This window comes from Polistes dominula, unplaced genomic scaffold (assembly GCF_049000335.1).
Source record: "Polistes dominula isolate Pdom_NZ unplaced genomic scaffold, Pdom_raw_medaka contig_373, whole genome shotgun sequence".
In the NCBI taxonomy this organism is placed as follows: domain Eukaryota; kingdom Metazoa; phylum Arthropoda; class Insecta; order Hymenoptera; family Vespidae; genus Polistes; species Polistes dominula.
The window spans coordinates 4,186,935-4,204,130 of record NW_028300899.1 but is presented as its reverse complement, the minus strand read 5'-3'; the positions used below and the strand labels follow the sequence as shown (position 1 = coordinate 4,204,130).

At 24.7% G+C, this 17,196-nt stretch overlaps 2 protein-coding genes across 2 annotated transcripts; both read left to right on the top strand.

Annotated features, from left to right (window-relative positions):
- Positions 1-443: 443 nt before the first annotated feature.
- Jhbp2 (Juvenile hormone binding protein 2) lies at positions 444-3,613 on the top strand. The gene is made up of 4 exons (XM_015319031.2): positions 444-800; positions 1,315-1,602; positions 2,188-2,337; positions 2,455-3,613. The coding sequence occupies exons 1-4, from the start codon at positions 611-613 to the stop codon at positions 2,604-2,606; spliced, it is 780 nt and encodes a 259-aa protein (XP_015174517.1). The 5' UTR covers positions 444-610; the 3' UTR covers positions 2,607-3,613.
- A 6,217-nt stretch (positions 3,614-9,830) lies between these two features.
- LOC107065115 (circadian clock-controlled protein daywake) lies at positions 9,831-16,895 on the top strand. Its single transcript, XM_015318487.2, has 3 exons — positions 9,831-10,050; positions 10,670-10,901; positions 15,391-16,895. Exons 1-3 carry the CDS (start codon positions 9,972-9,974, stop codon positions 15,830-15,832), a joined length of 753 nt encoding a protein of 250 aa, XP_015173973.1. The 5' UTR covers positions 9,831-9,971; the 3' UTR covers positions 15,833-16,895.
- The last annotated feature ends 301 nt before the right edge of the window (positions 16,896-17,196 follow it).

The window sequence follows — 17,196 nt, the reverse complement described above, 5'->3', positions numbered from 1 at the left end:
AAAAAAATAAACAAAAAAATATTAAATATTTTTCTATCCACCTTGACAATCTTTTTTTATAATTTTCCTTTCATTTTTATTTTCTACTTTTATTTTACGAATTAAAAATCAATTTTAAAGAAATTTTTAAAGTCATTTTAGCGACACCCTGTATAAACGCTTTAAGAGTGATGTCTTAAGTTGTGATAAATGATTCGAAAGACAAAGAAAAAAAAAGGTCTAATGTAAATAAAAAAAAAAAATAAAAATAAAAAGAAAAACAATTATACGGTTTCCAAGGAAAGTTAGAATTCATGGTAAAGATTTTCTTTCCCTCTTTCTCTTTCTTCCATTTCCTCTTTCTCTCTCTCTGAAGAGAAAGAACTATCTTCTTTCTTTGTCAGATGTGCCCTCAGCACTTTAACTGGGAGGGAGAGGTAGCTGAGAGGGGGAGGCAATGTCTTATAAGTCCATGAGGATTCTTTCGAAACGGTCATTTCACGTGTAGAAATTCGATCGGTTCGAAGTGTTCATCAATTGTTAATGAAGAAGAAACTTTTGATAATAATATTTGAGAAGCTATTATATTAATTATCACCTAAGAGAACTAAGTGAGAAAATAATCGAAATAATGATTCAAATAAATAGTCCTCGTGTATTAGCGTATGTGTGTATAATATGCTCGATTTTTCTTGGTCTCGTTGATGCCATTGGAAAATATCGTGGCCTTGAATTTTTAGAATCTTGTTCTAAAACTGATCCTGATTTAGAAAGTTGTCTTGAAAGATCTGTTAATGCTCTCGCCGAACATTTCCGAAATGGTAAGATTTTTGTATTAATAAATTTCATTATTTATATTTCAATTAGTTCTTATATTTGTATATACGATTATTCTATATATATTTATATATATATTTAATATATTATATATATGTATGTAAATTTGTTAATCATTGTTATTAAAATTATTTGCACGAATAAATAGTTATTGAAGGAGGTATATTATTCGTTAATGGGTTTGATTTAAATAAATATGATAACGGTTAGAAAGTTAGGACATCGTGTAAAAGAAGTTTGAATACCATTTAAAATAACATTTTCATTGTAATTGATTGATACATGTGCAGAAAACTTGATGAGAGTTGCTTTGTTAGCGGAAGCAGGTTATAACGGTGAATTCGAATGGTCACTTGTTGTCCTACATTCCAATTACTGTGTACGGCACTGTGTGTAGTATACGAACGAATATGAATTTATATATTCTCCATTGAAGTTTATGTATATTACTATTTTATTTGTTAATTAAATTTTTAATTTTATATTTTATATTTATAGGTCTACCACAATTAGGATATCCCGAGGTTGAACCAATCATTTTAGACGAACTTCATATAGCTCTCGGAGATGGTCCTAATGGATACAAAGCTCAATTTATGGATATCCATGCAAAAGGTGTTTCATCGCTCAAAGTTACTAATCTTAGAGCAAGATTATCCGATGATGAAGTACAATTGCAATTAGTCCTCAGTATTCCTAAAATTAGGGCTAATGCGAAATATAGGTCAACTGGCACACTTATTCTTGTTCAGGCCAGCGGTGCTGGAGATTATTGGGGAAATTATGGTATTATTATTTTTATTTTCTACTTATTTATGATATATAATAACAATACAATATAAAAAAATATATTTAATATTTTAAATTAATTTTATACGGGTCATATTTTACACGTTAATATTTTATATATTTAAATTAATTCAATTTTATAATGTTAATTACAAAATTTTCTAATAACATGTCTAACAAAAGAAATTGAATTAATAGAAAGTAATGTTTTTCTAATAATTATTCTAAATGATTTCTTTTTTAATATATACTAATTACATATTCCATATTTACTTTGCAAATCCAATAACGTGACCATAAAAAGTAAAATAAGCTTTAAGTACAAGTTACTAAACATTTAAACTTTCAGCTTTAATGTTAGAAAAATTGTTTACTTAAATTTTCACTATTATTCTAATTTTAATTATTCTAATAAAAAACTAAATTTTCTTGAAGTTTTGAAAATTATAAACACTCATATACACATTTTGTCAAAGTGTTTTATTTTATGAATTGATCTACGCCTGCTGATAGGCAACCCGAAATACACCGCTGTATTTACGATCTTAACTCATCAATATTTTTGTCTATTTTTTCTTTCAGAGGGAGTTAAAGCCAAAATATTTATCAGGGCGAAACCATATGATAATCAAGGTCTTCGTTTTTTGAGGTTGCAACAATTAAAAATGGACTTTAGTGTGCGAGATATTAACATGGGGGTTGAAAATGTACACGATGGCAATACTATACTTCGTAAGTATAATCTTTTTCTTTTTTCTTCTTACATATTTGTTACTTTTATTTTTATTTTCATTTTTTTTGGAAGAACAAATAAATAAAAACTTTGTGAACTTTTTCTTTTCCTTTTAGAAGCCGCATTAAATTTGTTTATCAATAGCAACGGTCAAGAATTGTTGAGAGAAATGAAACCAGATTTGAGAAGAAAATTGGTTCAAGTAATGACGAATTTCATAGAGAAAATATTTTCTCAAGTACCTTACGATGCTTGGATCAAGGGATAAATAGGACAATAAGAAAATATATATATATATATATATATATTTTCGATCATTGCAAAGGGAGCTATTTAAAAAGAGAAGCACGCAATGACGTAAACTTTTATCCGTTCGTTAACGTATTCCTATAGTTGATATGTCAACTATAAATGATTTGTGAGGAAAAAAAAGATCATTTTGGCCGATCAATTATCTATTAATAATTTATTTCGTTTAATTAATAATAATAATATTATTAATTAAATAAAAAAGTTGCCAGTATTTGAGTTTATCATAATGTACCTTTAATTATGACACTTTACTATTGGATCAATTCAATTGAAAAATATCATACATTTTTGATATATATTTTATATTTTATTATTTATTATATGAATTAAATATAATAAATAAAATGAAATATAAGAATGATTGATATGTTTTCTTTTATTTGTTTTTTTTATATAAAGTTTAGTCATAATTGACGGTACAAATGATTTGGGAATATATTTTGTTGTTAATGGTGATATATTGTAAAACTAACTCAGTCTTCTGACGATTTGGATCTTAGCCATTTTTTTAATCGTTTTGTTGATCGTGTAGATAGATCGATTAGTTAGAGATTTATTGCTTTTTTTTTCTTCTTATTCTTCTTCTTATTTTGTTATGTTAACGTTAAATTGTATGTTACGTATTGTACATAATTATTACATTTTTTTGTCTATTCACATTATGCAGATAAAAGTAAGAAAACTCGTTGGGTTGTTTAGAAATAAGGGAATTGTTTTTAAAATATAATTTTTCTTTTTTTTTTTTGTACAACTGTGTATTTATTTAATAAATTATGTCATTTATTTTGGTCAGAAAATAAGATCTCTTATGAGATATGCACTATATGTACCATGTGACAAATTCTTGGAACTTATTACAATTTATAATAGAACTAATTTTATTTCCTCCCTACGTGACCGGTATTGTCTAAAATGTTTTTATATGATTTTCACGTTTCTATCGTATTTTTGATCCAATGTATTTTTTCCAAGAATTGGTATCATTTAAATAACAATATTGTCAAGCATTTATTACAACTTATTATTATAATTGTAACAATTTCAAATATTCTTGTAATTCATTAATGAACAAAATTAAAACAAATTAAATTATATCTTTAATTACAATTTTTTATGTCTACATAAATAAGCTTGAGTTATTTTGTTAATTTTAATTGTCTCTCATCGAATTAATTTATTATTAAAAATAATTTTAAACTTTATTATTATTCATTATTAATACACAATAACTATTCACAAATTAGTTTCATTTTTAATTATAATAATTTTCGATGTAAAGACACATCAGTTTCAATTGTAAATAATGTTCTCAATGAATTCATCTAATTTTCAATTTTTCAAATAATTTCTTCTCAACGTGAATTTTCATGTTTTTTTTTCTTTTAATTACACTTTTTGATATAAATTTTTATTTCGTCATTAAATTCATTTATCATTATTTTTAATAATCTCAATCGACTGTCATCTTTAATGTTTTTATAAAAAAGATTAATTAAAGTCAAAGCTTTTATAGACGTCAATAACATGAGTTCTCTTAAATTAATAAATCAATACATTGTAAATACAAAGATAACGCATATTTCAATGTGTTTTTAAAGGATGCATAAACGAGCATATGTCAGAATAAACGTAGTTCTTCAACGTTAATTGATAATTGTATGTATGTATGTGTCCTTCGAACGAAAAAATACGTGCTAAAACTGAGAACATTGAACCTTGAACAAATTTTCTTTGTATAAAATTCTCATAGCTAATTTTTTAATAGTTTTTATAATCATTACAAATGTATACATTTGCCAATTCGTTTTTATGAGTTTATTTTACTGTAATCATTTGGATTATCTCAAACTATCAATAAATAAAAATAATAATAATAAAAATATGAAATAATAAAAACAGGATTAAATGGAACCTTGGACAAAATTCTTTTCAATTGATTTTTATTAAAAGAATACGTTTACACGTAGGCAAGAGTTTTTATTAGTTTTTATACTGAATTTATACGAAAAGGATAATATCTTAAACTGTTACGTGCCATTTTACTGTACTCGTTAGAATAATCGTTAACTATCGATTATATATTTTTATTGCATTACTTTACGTCAATTTTTTATTTCTACAACACCCTGCCTCTCTCTCTTCCCTATATTTTATTCAATGATAATAAAAATAAAAATAAGTGCTTTTAAAAAAACGTTCTCTTCAATTCTCGATTAAAAGGCTACTACTACTACTACTACTATAAATATTTTAATAGATTTTTACATTTAATTTATTTCAAACGGTAAATATTAAAATTCCTTTTTACGAATTAACTGAAATTTCTTAGAATTATTCTAAACCATCAATTAATCTTCATTTTATTATTTCCTATTGATTTTGTTTTACATACATTTCTATTTTTTCAAAGATAATAAAACTGAAAATTAAAAGATAAGAAAGAAACAGAAATAAGAATAGAAAAGTAAAACAGAATTTTGTCATCGTGTGTTTTACCAAATAAATCTTGAGTGATAGACGTAGAAAACTGTATGATTCTTTAGCTAATCTATAAAAGATAGAGAGAGATGAATAATAAAGAAGAAGATGATGAAGTAGAAGAAGAAATGAATGTCATCTAGACTCGAATAGCCGGTTGTCATTAAATAATGTCTTACCATTATAAAACGTACGAGCGATTACAAGACAGTGAATTACATGTTCTCGTATTCTGACAGAACACGAGATCGGTAATCTCAGATTAGACAGTTTTGGTTGAATATATAATCCAATGTTTCAAGTAGATTCTTAAATATTGATAAGTTATCATTGAAAAAAAAAAGAAAAGAAAAAAACATATTGTTACAAAATGCAGTAACAATGTAGTTTAGTGCCACGTATATAATAATTACGCTAATCGTTAATAATAAAATTTAATGGGTGATTAAAAGCGACTGTAAAAAAAAGAAAAAGGAAATATCGATCGAGGTTTTCTTAGTTTTTCCAATACACATTATCATTTCAGATGATCTTTTATCTTTGATTCATATAATAATACGGAGTAATCACGTGATCGAGATTAAATATATAATCCATATATTATGTATTTTTTATATAAGAATCTTTTTCCCCGTTCCTACGTGTATGAAGAAAATTACAACAGCATTTTTTCAACTTACAATAAATAAATATTATAAATATACTGATATTATTATTTGTAATAAGATATGAAATGATAGTTACTAGAATTACGTTATTACAAGGAAAGTAATTTATGTTCTAGTCAGGTTTCGTGATATTAATCGTAGATAGGTGTTTTCTTTTTTTTCGTTTTTCTAATTCACAATAATATTTAGTATTTAATGTAAAGAATTTTTAATATTTTGTAAAATCATGGTTATATTACGAATCACACGTTTATAGATTTCTTATTTGAATTTTTAAATCAATATTCATTTGATACCGTATTATTAATTTTAATGGTACATACATAAACGGACTTTATAATTTTCTTAAGATTTTTTTTCTTTCTTAAAGTCTTATAATAAGTCATATTTATTATAGTATAATTATACATTTTTTTTATGATATCTACTTAATTTTTACAATAAATAGTAAATAGTATTTTATTTCGACAAATTGTTTTTTTTTGTTTTTGTTTTTGTTTTTTTTTTGATAAAAGTAACGTGAATTTTAAAGACAAATATTCTAATATTTATTATTGTTTTTGGTTTGTCGTCAAACTTTAAGCTCATTATCAAGATAATTTTATTTATTTTTTTATTTTCACATGAACATACTTTAGTTATTTATCCTCGAATCCTTAAAATAAATTAACTATGAGGAAAGTAATTGATTAATAAGAAATTTTCAGAATGTTCTCGTTAAATGCTCTTTTTTTTCTCCAATTCTTGATAAAATGCAGATTGATCATGGTCGTATTTTTAACATAATATTATGTAGAATTATTTCCTTTTTACGTAGAATTGCTTGTCATTTATATACAATACATATATTTTTACATTTTGTATTTCTTATTTTAAAAAGAACGAAATAATGATCTCGTATTATTATCATTATTATTATAATATCTTCTTTGTGTTCATCATCCTAAATACTACTATGTATAGAAATATAATTAAATAATTTCTTTTATTAGCAAAGAAATGTATATTCAGGTCTTGATAATAAATGAATAAATAAATAAATAAATAAAAAAAATAATAAAAATAAAAATTGAATTGGGAAACGATGAATGAAAAAAAAGAAAAAAAAAGAAACCATCCATTCCTATGATAATTTCTTTGCTGATAATTTAGAATGTTCCAAACCAACAATTCTTTTGCTTGCTTGCTCTTGGCTTTTATTTCCGGATGTGGATGTAAGTCGATGCATTATGCAATAGAATTATTACGTCATATTGTTGATAACTCCGACGACTTCTTTGACTTGAAGAATAACAATTTTAATTTAGTAGATATATTAATTTCGCTCTCTTTTTCTCTTATCTTCACTTACCATTCAAAATTCTATTAATCACAATCAATAACTAGTATTTATTACTTAAGCATAATTAAGAATTTAATTTATAATAATGGGGTAAGTTACAAATGATATTAATTCGATTACAGGATAACAAATGTTAGTTCATTAAGTACGATACGTTCGATTTTTTAAACTGAATGTAATCGGTGCTATCAAAACGATTAATAGTTTGTAATCTCATATTTTCTTTTTTTTGTTGTTTTCATTGCAATATTAATTAATATTGCAAATAATTGTAATAATTTATAAAATTTAATGTAAATTCTTAGAATTTGTATTTAATTTATTTATAATTTAATAATTTTCTTTTCTTTTCATTCTTACGATAAATTAATGAACTTTAATGTAAAAATATACAAATATTTTATATTATCTTCTACTATTCTATCCTCATTTTATCCTTTACATTAAACCACGATTAGTTGATTATCTTTTAATGTTAATACACTAAGGATAAATATCGATAACTGATTTCAATTTTAGGATTATAAGGAAAGATTAAACCATGTAATGGGGTAAATGGAAAATAATCTTAATTTTATTCAAGAATATTCTTTTTATCTTTGATTTACCATCCCAGTTTTTTCTTTTTTTTTTTTTTATCTTCTTCTAGTGAACAGTTTCTTATCAAGGATACTTAGTATATTTTCTTTCTTTTTTGTTCTTCCAACGTAAATTAACATTGTAAATAAGATATATGCAATTCGATGCAAAAATGTATATATATATATATATATGATATTATTGAAATTTATTTATAGGATAGTTTTAAAATTGATTATTAGATTTATATATGGATAAATTTTAATGATAAGGATATATCACAATGTGTTACATGATTTAAAATTATTCATTGTTCTTACAATCTATTCCTCCTTATTTTCCTTGATGTAGATCTGTTCCTTTTTTTCTTTTTCTTTCTTTTATACTCATTGTGGTAATGTTAAATGTCACGTGCTTACAGATGAATATTTTTAAACATATATATATATATATATATATATATATATATATATTTATATATAATAATAATTAACACACCTCTCACGTTTTTTATTTAAATTCTCGATGCATATATGTCCTGTGTATAAGAAATAAAGGCTGAAATAACGTCATACGAGAGCGTTCATACTCATATGAATAAATTGATAAACGCGTTGTCAACTATACTTCTAATGTTTGAAATATACGATTAAAAATGAATTTATTTATTTTCATTTTCCTCAATGTTCAAATTTATTACATCTCGTATGAATATGTATACGATTAATAAATAATGATCAGATGTTATTTTAAAGTCATTTTTTAGTTACCACTTTTTTTTTTATATCCATTTCAAGAAAATAGAACTCTAATGAGTTTTAGTGATTTTTATAAAATTTTAAGACGTTGAACGCCACGTCAACCATCGGTGACTGACACTAGACTTTACATTTAGGCCACGTCCGTCATCGGTGACTGACACGTTCAACTACTTTTTTTAATACAAAGTAACACCTGTGGCCTGACGGGAATTTCCTAAAAATTCCCGTGACGCTCGAACGTGTTAAACGATCATCGCAATACGTAACGAAGCCAGTTAAATGGTATAAATAAATAAATTATAAAGTGATGTATATTTTTTTGTTCATTTTCTTACATTTTATCTTATAATTATTATAATGCGATTCTATCAGAATGGATGGATATTTTTTTGTGAATTTAATCTTTGAATATTCTGAAACAAATTGTTAATTTCTTCTCGCATTATTTTAAATCCAATTTTAATGGACGATTATTTATATCAAAAAAGTCGATTGAACTTTTTTCACGACAATGTTATTATCATTTGTTAAAAAATTGTCAATTTTATTCTATTCATTAACAACTCTCACAGTTAACATGTTCAAACGTATGTATATAAGTATACTCATGAATGATTGTATTTACCTGTACAGGTCGTAGATTATTAACATATGAGAAATAAAAGAAAAAAAAAGAGAGAGAGAGAGAGAGAGAGAGTGAAAAATAAAGAAGAAGAAAAAAGTATCTTAAAGAATCTGCCAATGATAATAGTTTAAAAGGTCAATGTTAAACTTTAAGCGTTTAATGTAATTAACATTGTGCGGTTTATACATCTTTAGTGGTTTATCTTTTTTATCATCCCTCTCTTCTCAACTCTCTTTTCAATGAGTATCCTTGACTTTGAATCTAAAAGAAGTAACCTTCATAAACGCACACACACACACACATGCGTACACACAGTGAATATAAAATTATGAATAATATGTAGATGTATGTGTATAGGTGTGTGTAGGATATATAAATTTAAATAAGTAGAAGAAAAATAAATGAATAGTAGATTTTTGTGTATGTGTGTGTGGGTAGTTGGGTGCATACGTGTATATATATATATATATATATATATATATATATATATATTTTTATATCTGAATATTTATGTATAAAAAAATAAATGCATTGGCATATTTGTGTGTGTGTGTGTGTGTGTGTGTGTGTGATATGTGAATGGCACATGTGGTAGACAATTGTTTCAGTGACTGTAACTCTGACTAATTTTGAATAACTCAAAGATGGTAGATGGTGGATGGTAAGGATTGGGGGAGGACGGGGGGAGGAGTAGTATACCACTATAAGGTTCACGCACGCTTCACTCTTATTCACTTCGATTCCGAGCATCAACCGAGAATCATTCGTGATTTGTGTTTCCTTCTATTAAATTCATTCAAAAGAGGATATTCTTTATATTCTTATTTTCAATTTTACCTTTTATATATCAAATATATCAAAATTAATCATGAAATGTTACGTTTTGTTCATATTCAATTTAATTTTGTTTTCTATGATATTCGATGTTGGCCAATCAAAAGATATACGTGAGTCAATTTTAATTATATTAAATGAATTAATTTCTTTAATTTTTTTTTTAATTGTTATATCGTTGAATGTTTAATTTAAACATGGTGATGGTTAATTTAAAATATTTCTTAAAATTGTATCATTTGTTACGAGAAGATAAATATTTTAATTTGTTTTTTATTTTACAAATTGTATAAGATTTTATTTTGATTTGTCAAATTTTGATTACAATAGTTTTAGTAAATTTTTTTTTCTAATAACAATTTTTAACACAGGTAAATAAATCATTTATTTTTCTTTACACCCTGTTGGTTCAATTAATTGATATAGTTTTACAAAATAAAATAATTATAAATTTCCTAACAATTATTAACACATTTAACTTATCTTTTCTTTTTAAATTAAATTATGCACATTAGATTTGTCATCTTATCTTTTCAACTTTTACGAAATATTAAATGTATTACATTTTTTTATTAACTATAATTATTTGGGCAATTTCTTTGGTTCATTTTTTTAAAAATAATTACCATCATTATGCAAAAAAAAAATAATTAATTTTTAAATTGTATTCTGAGTCTTGTATACAATTTGATCATGTTTTATTTTCTTATTAAATAATTTGATTTTTTTCAGCTGATTTCATTCACGTATGCAAACGTAACGATCCCAATATTGTTCCTTGCGTGACTGAAAGTGTCGAATCTTTGAAACCATATCTTCAAAAAGGGGTACCAGAATACAATATTCCATCATTGGAACCACTTTTATTGAAAAATCTAATTGCTACCGAAAGAGCTGGTCTCAGGATAAGTGCTAAGGATGTAGAAGCCTATGGTGCAAGTGATTTCACCATAACAGATTTGAAGTAAGTTAATGATTTCATCCAATTTCAATCAAATCATATACGATTTAAAAAAAAAAATAACACTTTTATCATTACGATTAAATAAAATTATTGTTTCCAAGAAAGTATTCTTGAACAATAAATTACGTATGAATATATTTTCTCATGAATTTTTATTAAAAAACCGGTAAACAGCTGATTCTGATTCATACTTAAACATTGTTTATTTATTTGTCCATTATTAAAAAATAATTTATTTATTTTTTATCTTTTTTTAATGGAATAGAATCTTCTTTGTTATATAAAAATTTGACAAAAGATAATGGAACGTTTAAATAATTGTTCCAAATAATTTTATATTATACAAAAAAGAAAAAATTAAATATTACGAAAAACCAAAAATAAAAATTCAATATCTTTTTTAAATATAGAAATGAATATTAATTTTTATTGAATTTCAATTTGTATTTTTATTTTAAAAATAAATCCGAAGGATACATGGAAATTTTTGGCATTCATTAAGAATTCTTTGAGACACGAACTATAAAAATGTAATAACGTTATTGAATATTTAATAAAAGATTACGAATTCAGGAAGTAGAAAATTACTGCTTAATGTGAAAGGAAGGAAGGGGAGGGAGATTGGGCTCGCATTACAGCACAGATCATTTCAATATGTTGTCTACTTTATCGTAATTCACGTAATCCTTAATCACGTAGATTAATATAATTGTAATAATAGTAAGAAGAAACTATACTCGATACCTTATACAGTCATCTTTATGTGATACTTTTTATTAACCTGCAAAACAAGTAAGAATGAAACCGTTATCAAACAATAATAAACGATCATTGAACTTGTTTCATTTTTTTTTTTTTTTTTTTAAGGAAGCATGACGTTCGTTTTAATTGTTTCTCTCTTTTTTTTTATAATTTACTTTCTTCTTGGTTTTTATATAATTTTTTAATTCGATATTATATTTCATACGAAATTATATATTAATTTAATATTTTATTTTATTGTTCCGCGGTAATGAGAATGATTTTTAGAATAAGAAGATAAGTGTTTTATTGTGTAAAATAATTGAGAAGTAAAAGTTGTCATATTGGAATATTGATTGGTTTTTTTTAAATATTAAATAACAAAGAAAAGATTTAACACATAAATGTTACGCAGGATCATTTTTCATATTCATTATTATTTAAATTGTTATTAATATTTAAAAGAATAGTAATTTAGAATAGAAACAGAGATAAATTCATTTGTAAAGGATCTTTGTTTGATTTTGTTATTTAATTGTTAGAATTTGATTAAAAAACGAGAGATAAAAGTGAAATAAAGTTGTGACAGATTAACGAACAAATATTATTAAGGGGTTACATGGGTTTCATCGGGATAAAAACGGCGTATTTTCAAGATTTTTTTTTTCATATAATATATGAAATATTTGATTCAAATTTTTTATTATCTTAAAGATACATATTTAATAAACATTTTCTGAAATTAAAAAAAAAAAATATTAAAAACTCCGCCATTGTGACGTCATTCCCGGCGAGCCCTCGAAAAAAAAGTGCATTCGCGTTGACAGCCGAACTCCAAGCAGGATCATTTGAAGTGAAAAAAAAAATACTTGTTTTAATTAAGGCTTCAAACTAGAAATTAGACGAAGGAAAAAAAAATTCTGCGGCATTTAAAAAAAAAAAATAGTTGTAATTGAAAAAAAAAAAAAATCCTTCGTCCAAGTCCTTGTAAATTGTATCTCGAAGATCTGTTTAAAATTTCATCGAGATCGGTGGAGTACCCTTCGAGAAATCTTGACAACCGACTTTGAAAACATAGTTTTGAGAAAAACACATTTCAAGTTTTGAGTGACCCAGCAGGTAGCCTTGAGCGCGCAATTTTAAAAGGCTGTGTCTCTGAAACTATTACTCGGATCAAGTTGAAATTTTCGGATAATATTCTAGAGATGTTGTTGATTTTAATAAGCAACAAAAAAAAAATCGATTTTTTGAATCCGTGAAACCCATGTAACCCCTTAAGTCTATCTTATCCTTTTTGTTTTATTTTTAAATAAATATAATAAGAAAAATTGTATAGAAAATAAATTGCAGACGTTCAGTTGTCATTTCATTGGTTACGTATATTTTTATAGAAAAAAAAAAAAATACAATGAATCAAACGAACGAGAGATAGAAATAAGTTAAAATAATTGTATATAATACTGTATTACGACGAACTTATCGTTTCCTATCTTATTTGAAAAAAAAAACTGAAATAAAATTATATTATATAAACGATTAAATCAGATAAATCGATTTAAACGTAACGTTTTCATTCAGTGATTCGCTAGTTTCGCACGACTGATCATCATCATTGATATTTTAATGTACGAATATATAAGAAGAAGTAGAAGAAAAAGGAAAAGAAAAATAAAAATAAAAATAAAACTAAATGTGAATATAATTACATCGATTGATCATTCGATCCGGGAAAGTAAGATTACTTTATATTCAGTTTATGGTATTGAGGTACGACCGTGACACGACTGCTTGAAACGCGAATTTGAAAACAATTTTCATGTTACTAAACGCGTATAGCTTGTTACCTGTAACTTCTTAGAAAAAAAAAATAGAAAGAAAGAAAAATATAAAAAAGGTGGATAATCGTTGACAGATAAGAAAATAAAATAAAAACAAAAATGGATATGATCATTACATGAGAAAAAAAGGAATTTGTAGAAATATATAACATTGTTGACCTAGAAACTATCTTTCCTCATGATCTTGATTTTATTTATTTCTTTTTTTTCTTTTTTTCGTACTTTCGTGTAAGTTCATTCATCGTGCCGAACACGTAATTGAAAAGGTCAACAAACGATTCCCCTAGTTCTAGATTTGTATCAAACTTGTACTACATTTTGATCTTTTTTGAATTTAAATTCTTTTGTTTTCTGTTTCTCACGGAACATTACATTTTTACATTTTTTTTTCTTTTTTTTTAATTGTCGATATTCGTCCAAGTATTTTCAAATATTTTTATTCCACGAATAATATTGAACAATTTTCGAATGAAATAATAAGCTCGATGTTTTTTTTAATAGCAAGTGTTGATTTTTATTTTTCACAAATATTAATATATTGATAAATTATAGATCATTTTAAATTATTCTGATATTTTGTGAATCAAAATAGAAAATTTGTATTGAATTTTGATAATCAATGTTCCTCAAATCTAATCTTTGCAATTTGTTTTTTTTTTGTTTAACTTTGATTACAAGTAATAACTATTCCATAATCAGAATCTTAACTTCTCGTCTCTACAATTTTGTAGTATTAATTTCTACAGTGTTCAAGGAAATTAGAGAGATCATTTTAATCAACACTATTCAGAAAAATGATTAAAAGATACTTATTTCTAATTTTATTGAACAATTTGTAGCCAATTAATATCTGATTTTAATTATCCAAGTTCCAAGAATCAAATTTTTTCTTCTTTCGATACTTTCAAAGTATTCATTTTCATTGTCAGCTACCATAATTTAAAAAAAATACAACTAATCAATGTAAATTTATTGGAAATTATTGATTGAACCGTGAATAACAAATTAATATTTGATTATCTGAATTCCAAGAATAAAATCTTCCTTTCTTATCTCATCAATTTTGAAGTATTTATTTTATGATTGTCTAAGAAAATTAAGAAAATTGTCTACTAGTTTAATTTTTTACAAAGAAAAAAGAAACACAGTATAAAATATCACTTATTTTGAAGAGATTACATTTTTCATAAACAAATTAATACCTGATTTTGATTATTAAAATTTCAAAAAAAAATCAAATCTTTATTTCTAATTTCGGATACTTTCGAAGTATTCAATTCCATTGTTTAAAAAAATTTTAAAAATTCATCTCTTTATAAGAATACAATTAAAAAAAAAAAAAAAATTGAAATAAACTATTTTAGTTCCTTTTAAAAAATTATTCAACGTCGGTATTAGGTGTGTATCAATTTTCGGTAATAGGTGTGCCAGTCATCGACGTTTGCTACCTAAAAAAAAAAAAAAGGTCATCAACTTTGAAAAAGTTGGAACTCTTTTTCTACATTTTGAAAGTCTCTGGGATCACTGTTCCTTCCTTTCTTTCTTCTTCGTCTGTACGTCGTTTGAGTAACACGTGGATTTTTTTCCAAAAGAATTAGGAAGACCGTCAGCAAAAAGGAATTTCAAAAGAGAAAAAAAAATCAATTAACCTCTAAAACAAACACACATATTATACATTACATTAACATATTCCGTTTTAAAACATAGAAAAGACACGTATCATCTTTCAGTATAATTCATAAAAAAGAATTAAAAAAATTCAAATTTATTCGACAAAAAAAAATCAATTATCATTTTTATCAATTACCATTTAACAAAAAATTAACGAACAAAATTAATATTAACATAATTTTGTTTTTTCTTTTTCAAAAAAAAAAAAAAAAAAATTAAAACTCACCACATCACCAAAGGACAAACTTCGACAAGTTGGAATTCGATTTGAAGATCAAATTACCGCACTTACATATCAAAGGAAATTACGATATCAACGGAAGAGTATTACTTTTACCAATTCAAGGTTCCGGACCAATGAATGGAAATTTCACCCAATGTACCGGATCTGTCAAAGTACGTGCAGGAAGTACGGAAGAACCTAACGGAGATCATCGCCTTTTCATCGAAGATTTTCAAATGAAAATAACCGTTGGCAAGGGTACCTTAAATCTTGACAATCTTTTTGGCGGTGAAAAGGTTCTCGGTGATGTAATCAATAACGCTATAAACAGCAATTTCGATGCATTCTTAGGGGAAATGCAACCGTTGATCGAGAAAGCATTGTCCGATGCATTCCGTGAAATAGCGAATGGTATTATCAGTAATTTCACTTATGAACAACTCTTCCCTTTAAATTAATAATTCAAACCAAGTAGAACGAAAATAAAAAAGGTATACATACATACGAAATTAGACTTATGGAAGAAAATAAAAAATAATAAAAAAATAAAATCAAATCATAGATAGAATATTTAGAAAACGATACGGATGACGAATGATGATGATGATAATGATGATGATAATGTCAATGATTAAATATTGATAATTTGCCATTGACATTATTGACAATTTAAAATACTACCTCTGGAATTTTACATATATATATATTTATGTATGTATGTATGTATATTTTTATAGATCAAATGATTAGATTTTACCACGTCGAAAATCATTCGTATATTATAAATGTTTGATTTGTATTAAGAAATGTAAAATATTTCTTCAACTATGTTAAAAAAAATTATTCGAAGGTTACCTTTTGTAATAAAGATTTTCTCAATACTTTCAAAAGGTAAGGCTTATTCGAATTTTAATTTATAATATCGCTTCTTAGTTTTATATTTTATTTTATTATAATCATTTCAATACCAGTATTCGTATAATATTTAATTTAATTCGTATTATAATATCTATATATATGCCTGTGATTCGAACTAAGAGGAATGATGATGTTAATGAGATTATAAAAAAATTCATAATCTTAAGTATTATATAATATGCGAAGAAAAAGATATTGAAATTTGTTAAAATAATCAGTATGAGAGAAAGATAAGAAATTCATATCTATATATATGTATATCTATATATAGAATATGAATAATATATATTTATATAGATCTTTATGTATATGTTAATTTTATTTTTACGGATGTTTTATCGACGTGCATTTCAAAGTTCTTGGTTTTATCTTCAGAAATCAAAAAGAAAAAAGAATAAAAAAAAAAAAAAAAAAGATACTGAACTTCATCATGTTTAAGCGAGTAACATAGAATACAATACGCATACTCTGGTCGATAAGTAGATTATTATAAACAGGTGTATATTCATTATACAAGAATAGTCAAATATAATTTATAAATTTGTAGATTTTAACGCCTCTGAGACGCAACATACTGAATAAAGCAATTTAATGTTAAATATATCCTAAAATTGTATTATTTGATTAATAATATAATTCTTTCCTTTTATATATAAAAAAAAAAACCAAAATGTATAGTTTGAAATAACATTGAGATAAAGATTATATTTAATTATAGTAGAGTTTTACAGCTTGATCGAAAACTATAGTAGTAAAAAATCATTTATATATTTTTCATTTATTTTTGGACATGTCACAGTAGTAATTATTTATTTATTAATATTTATTATTCTTCATTTAATATCATTCGAACATGATCTGATTCAGGAAGATAACTGAATGATTTGTCTAGAGAAAAAAAATG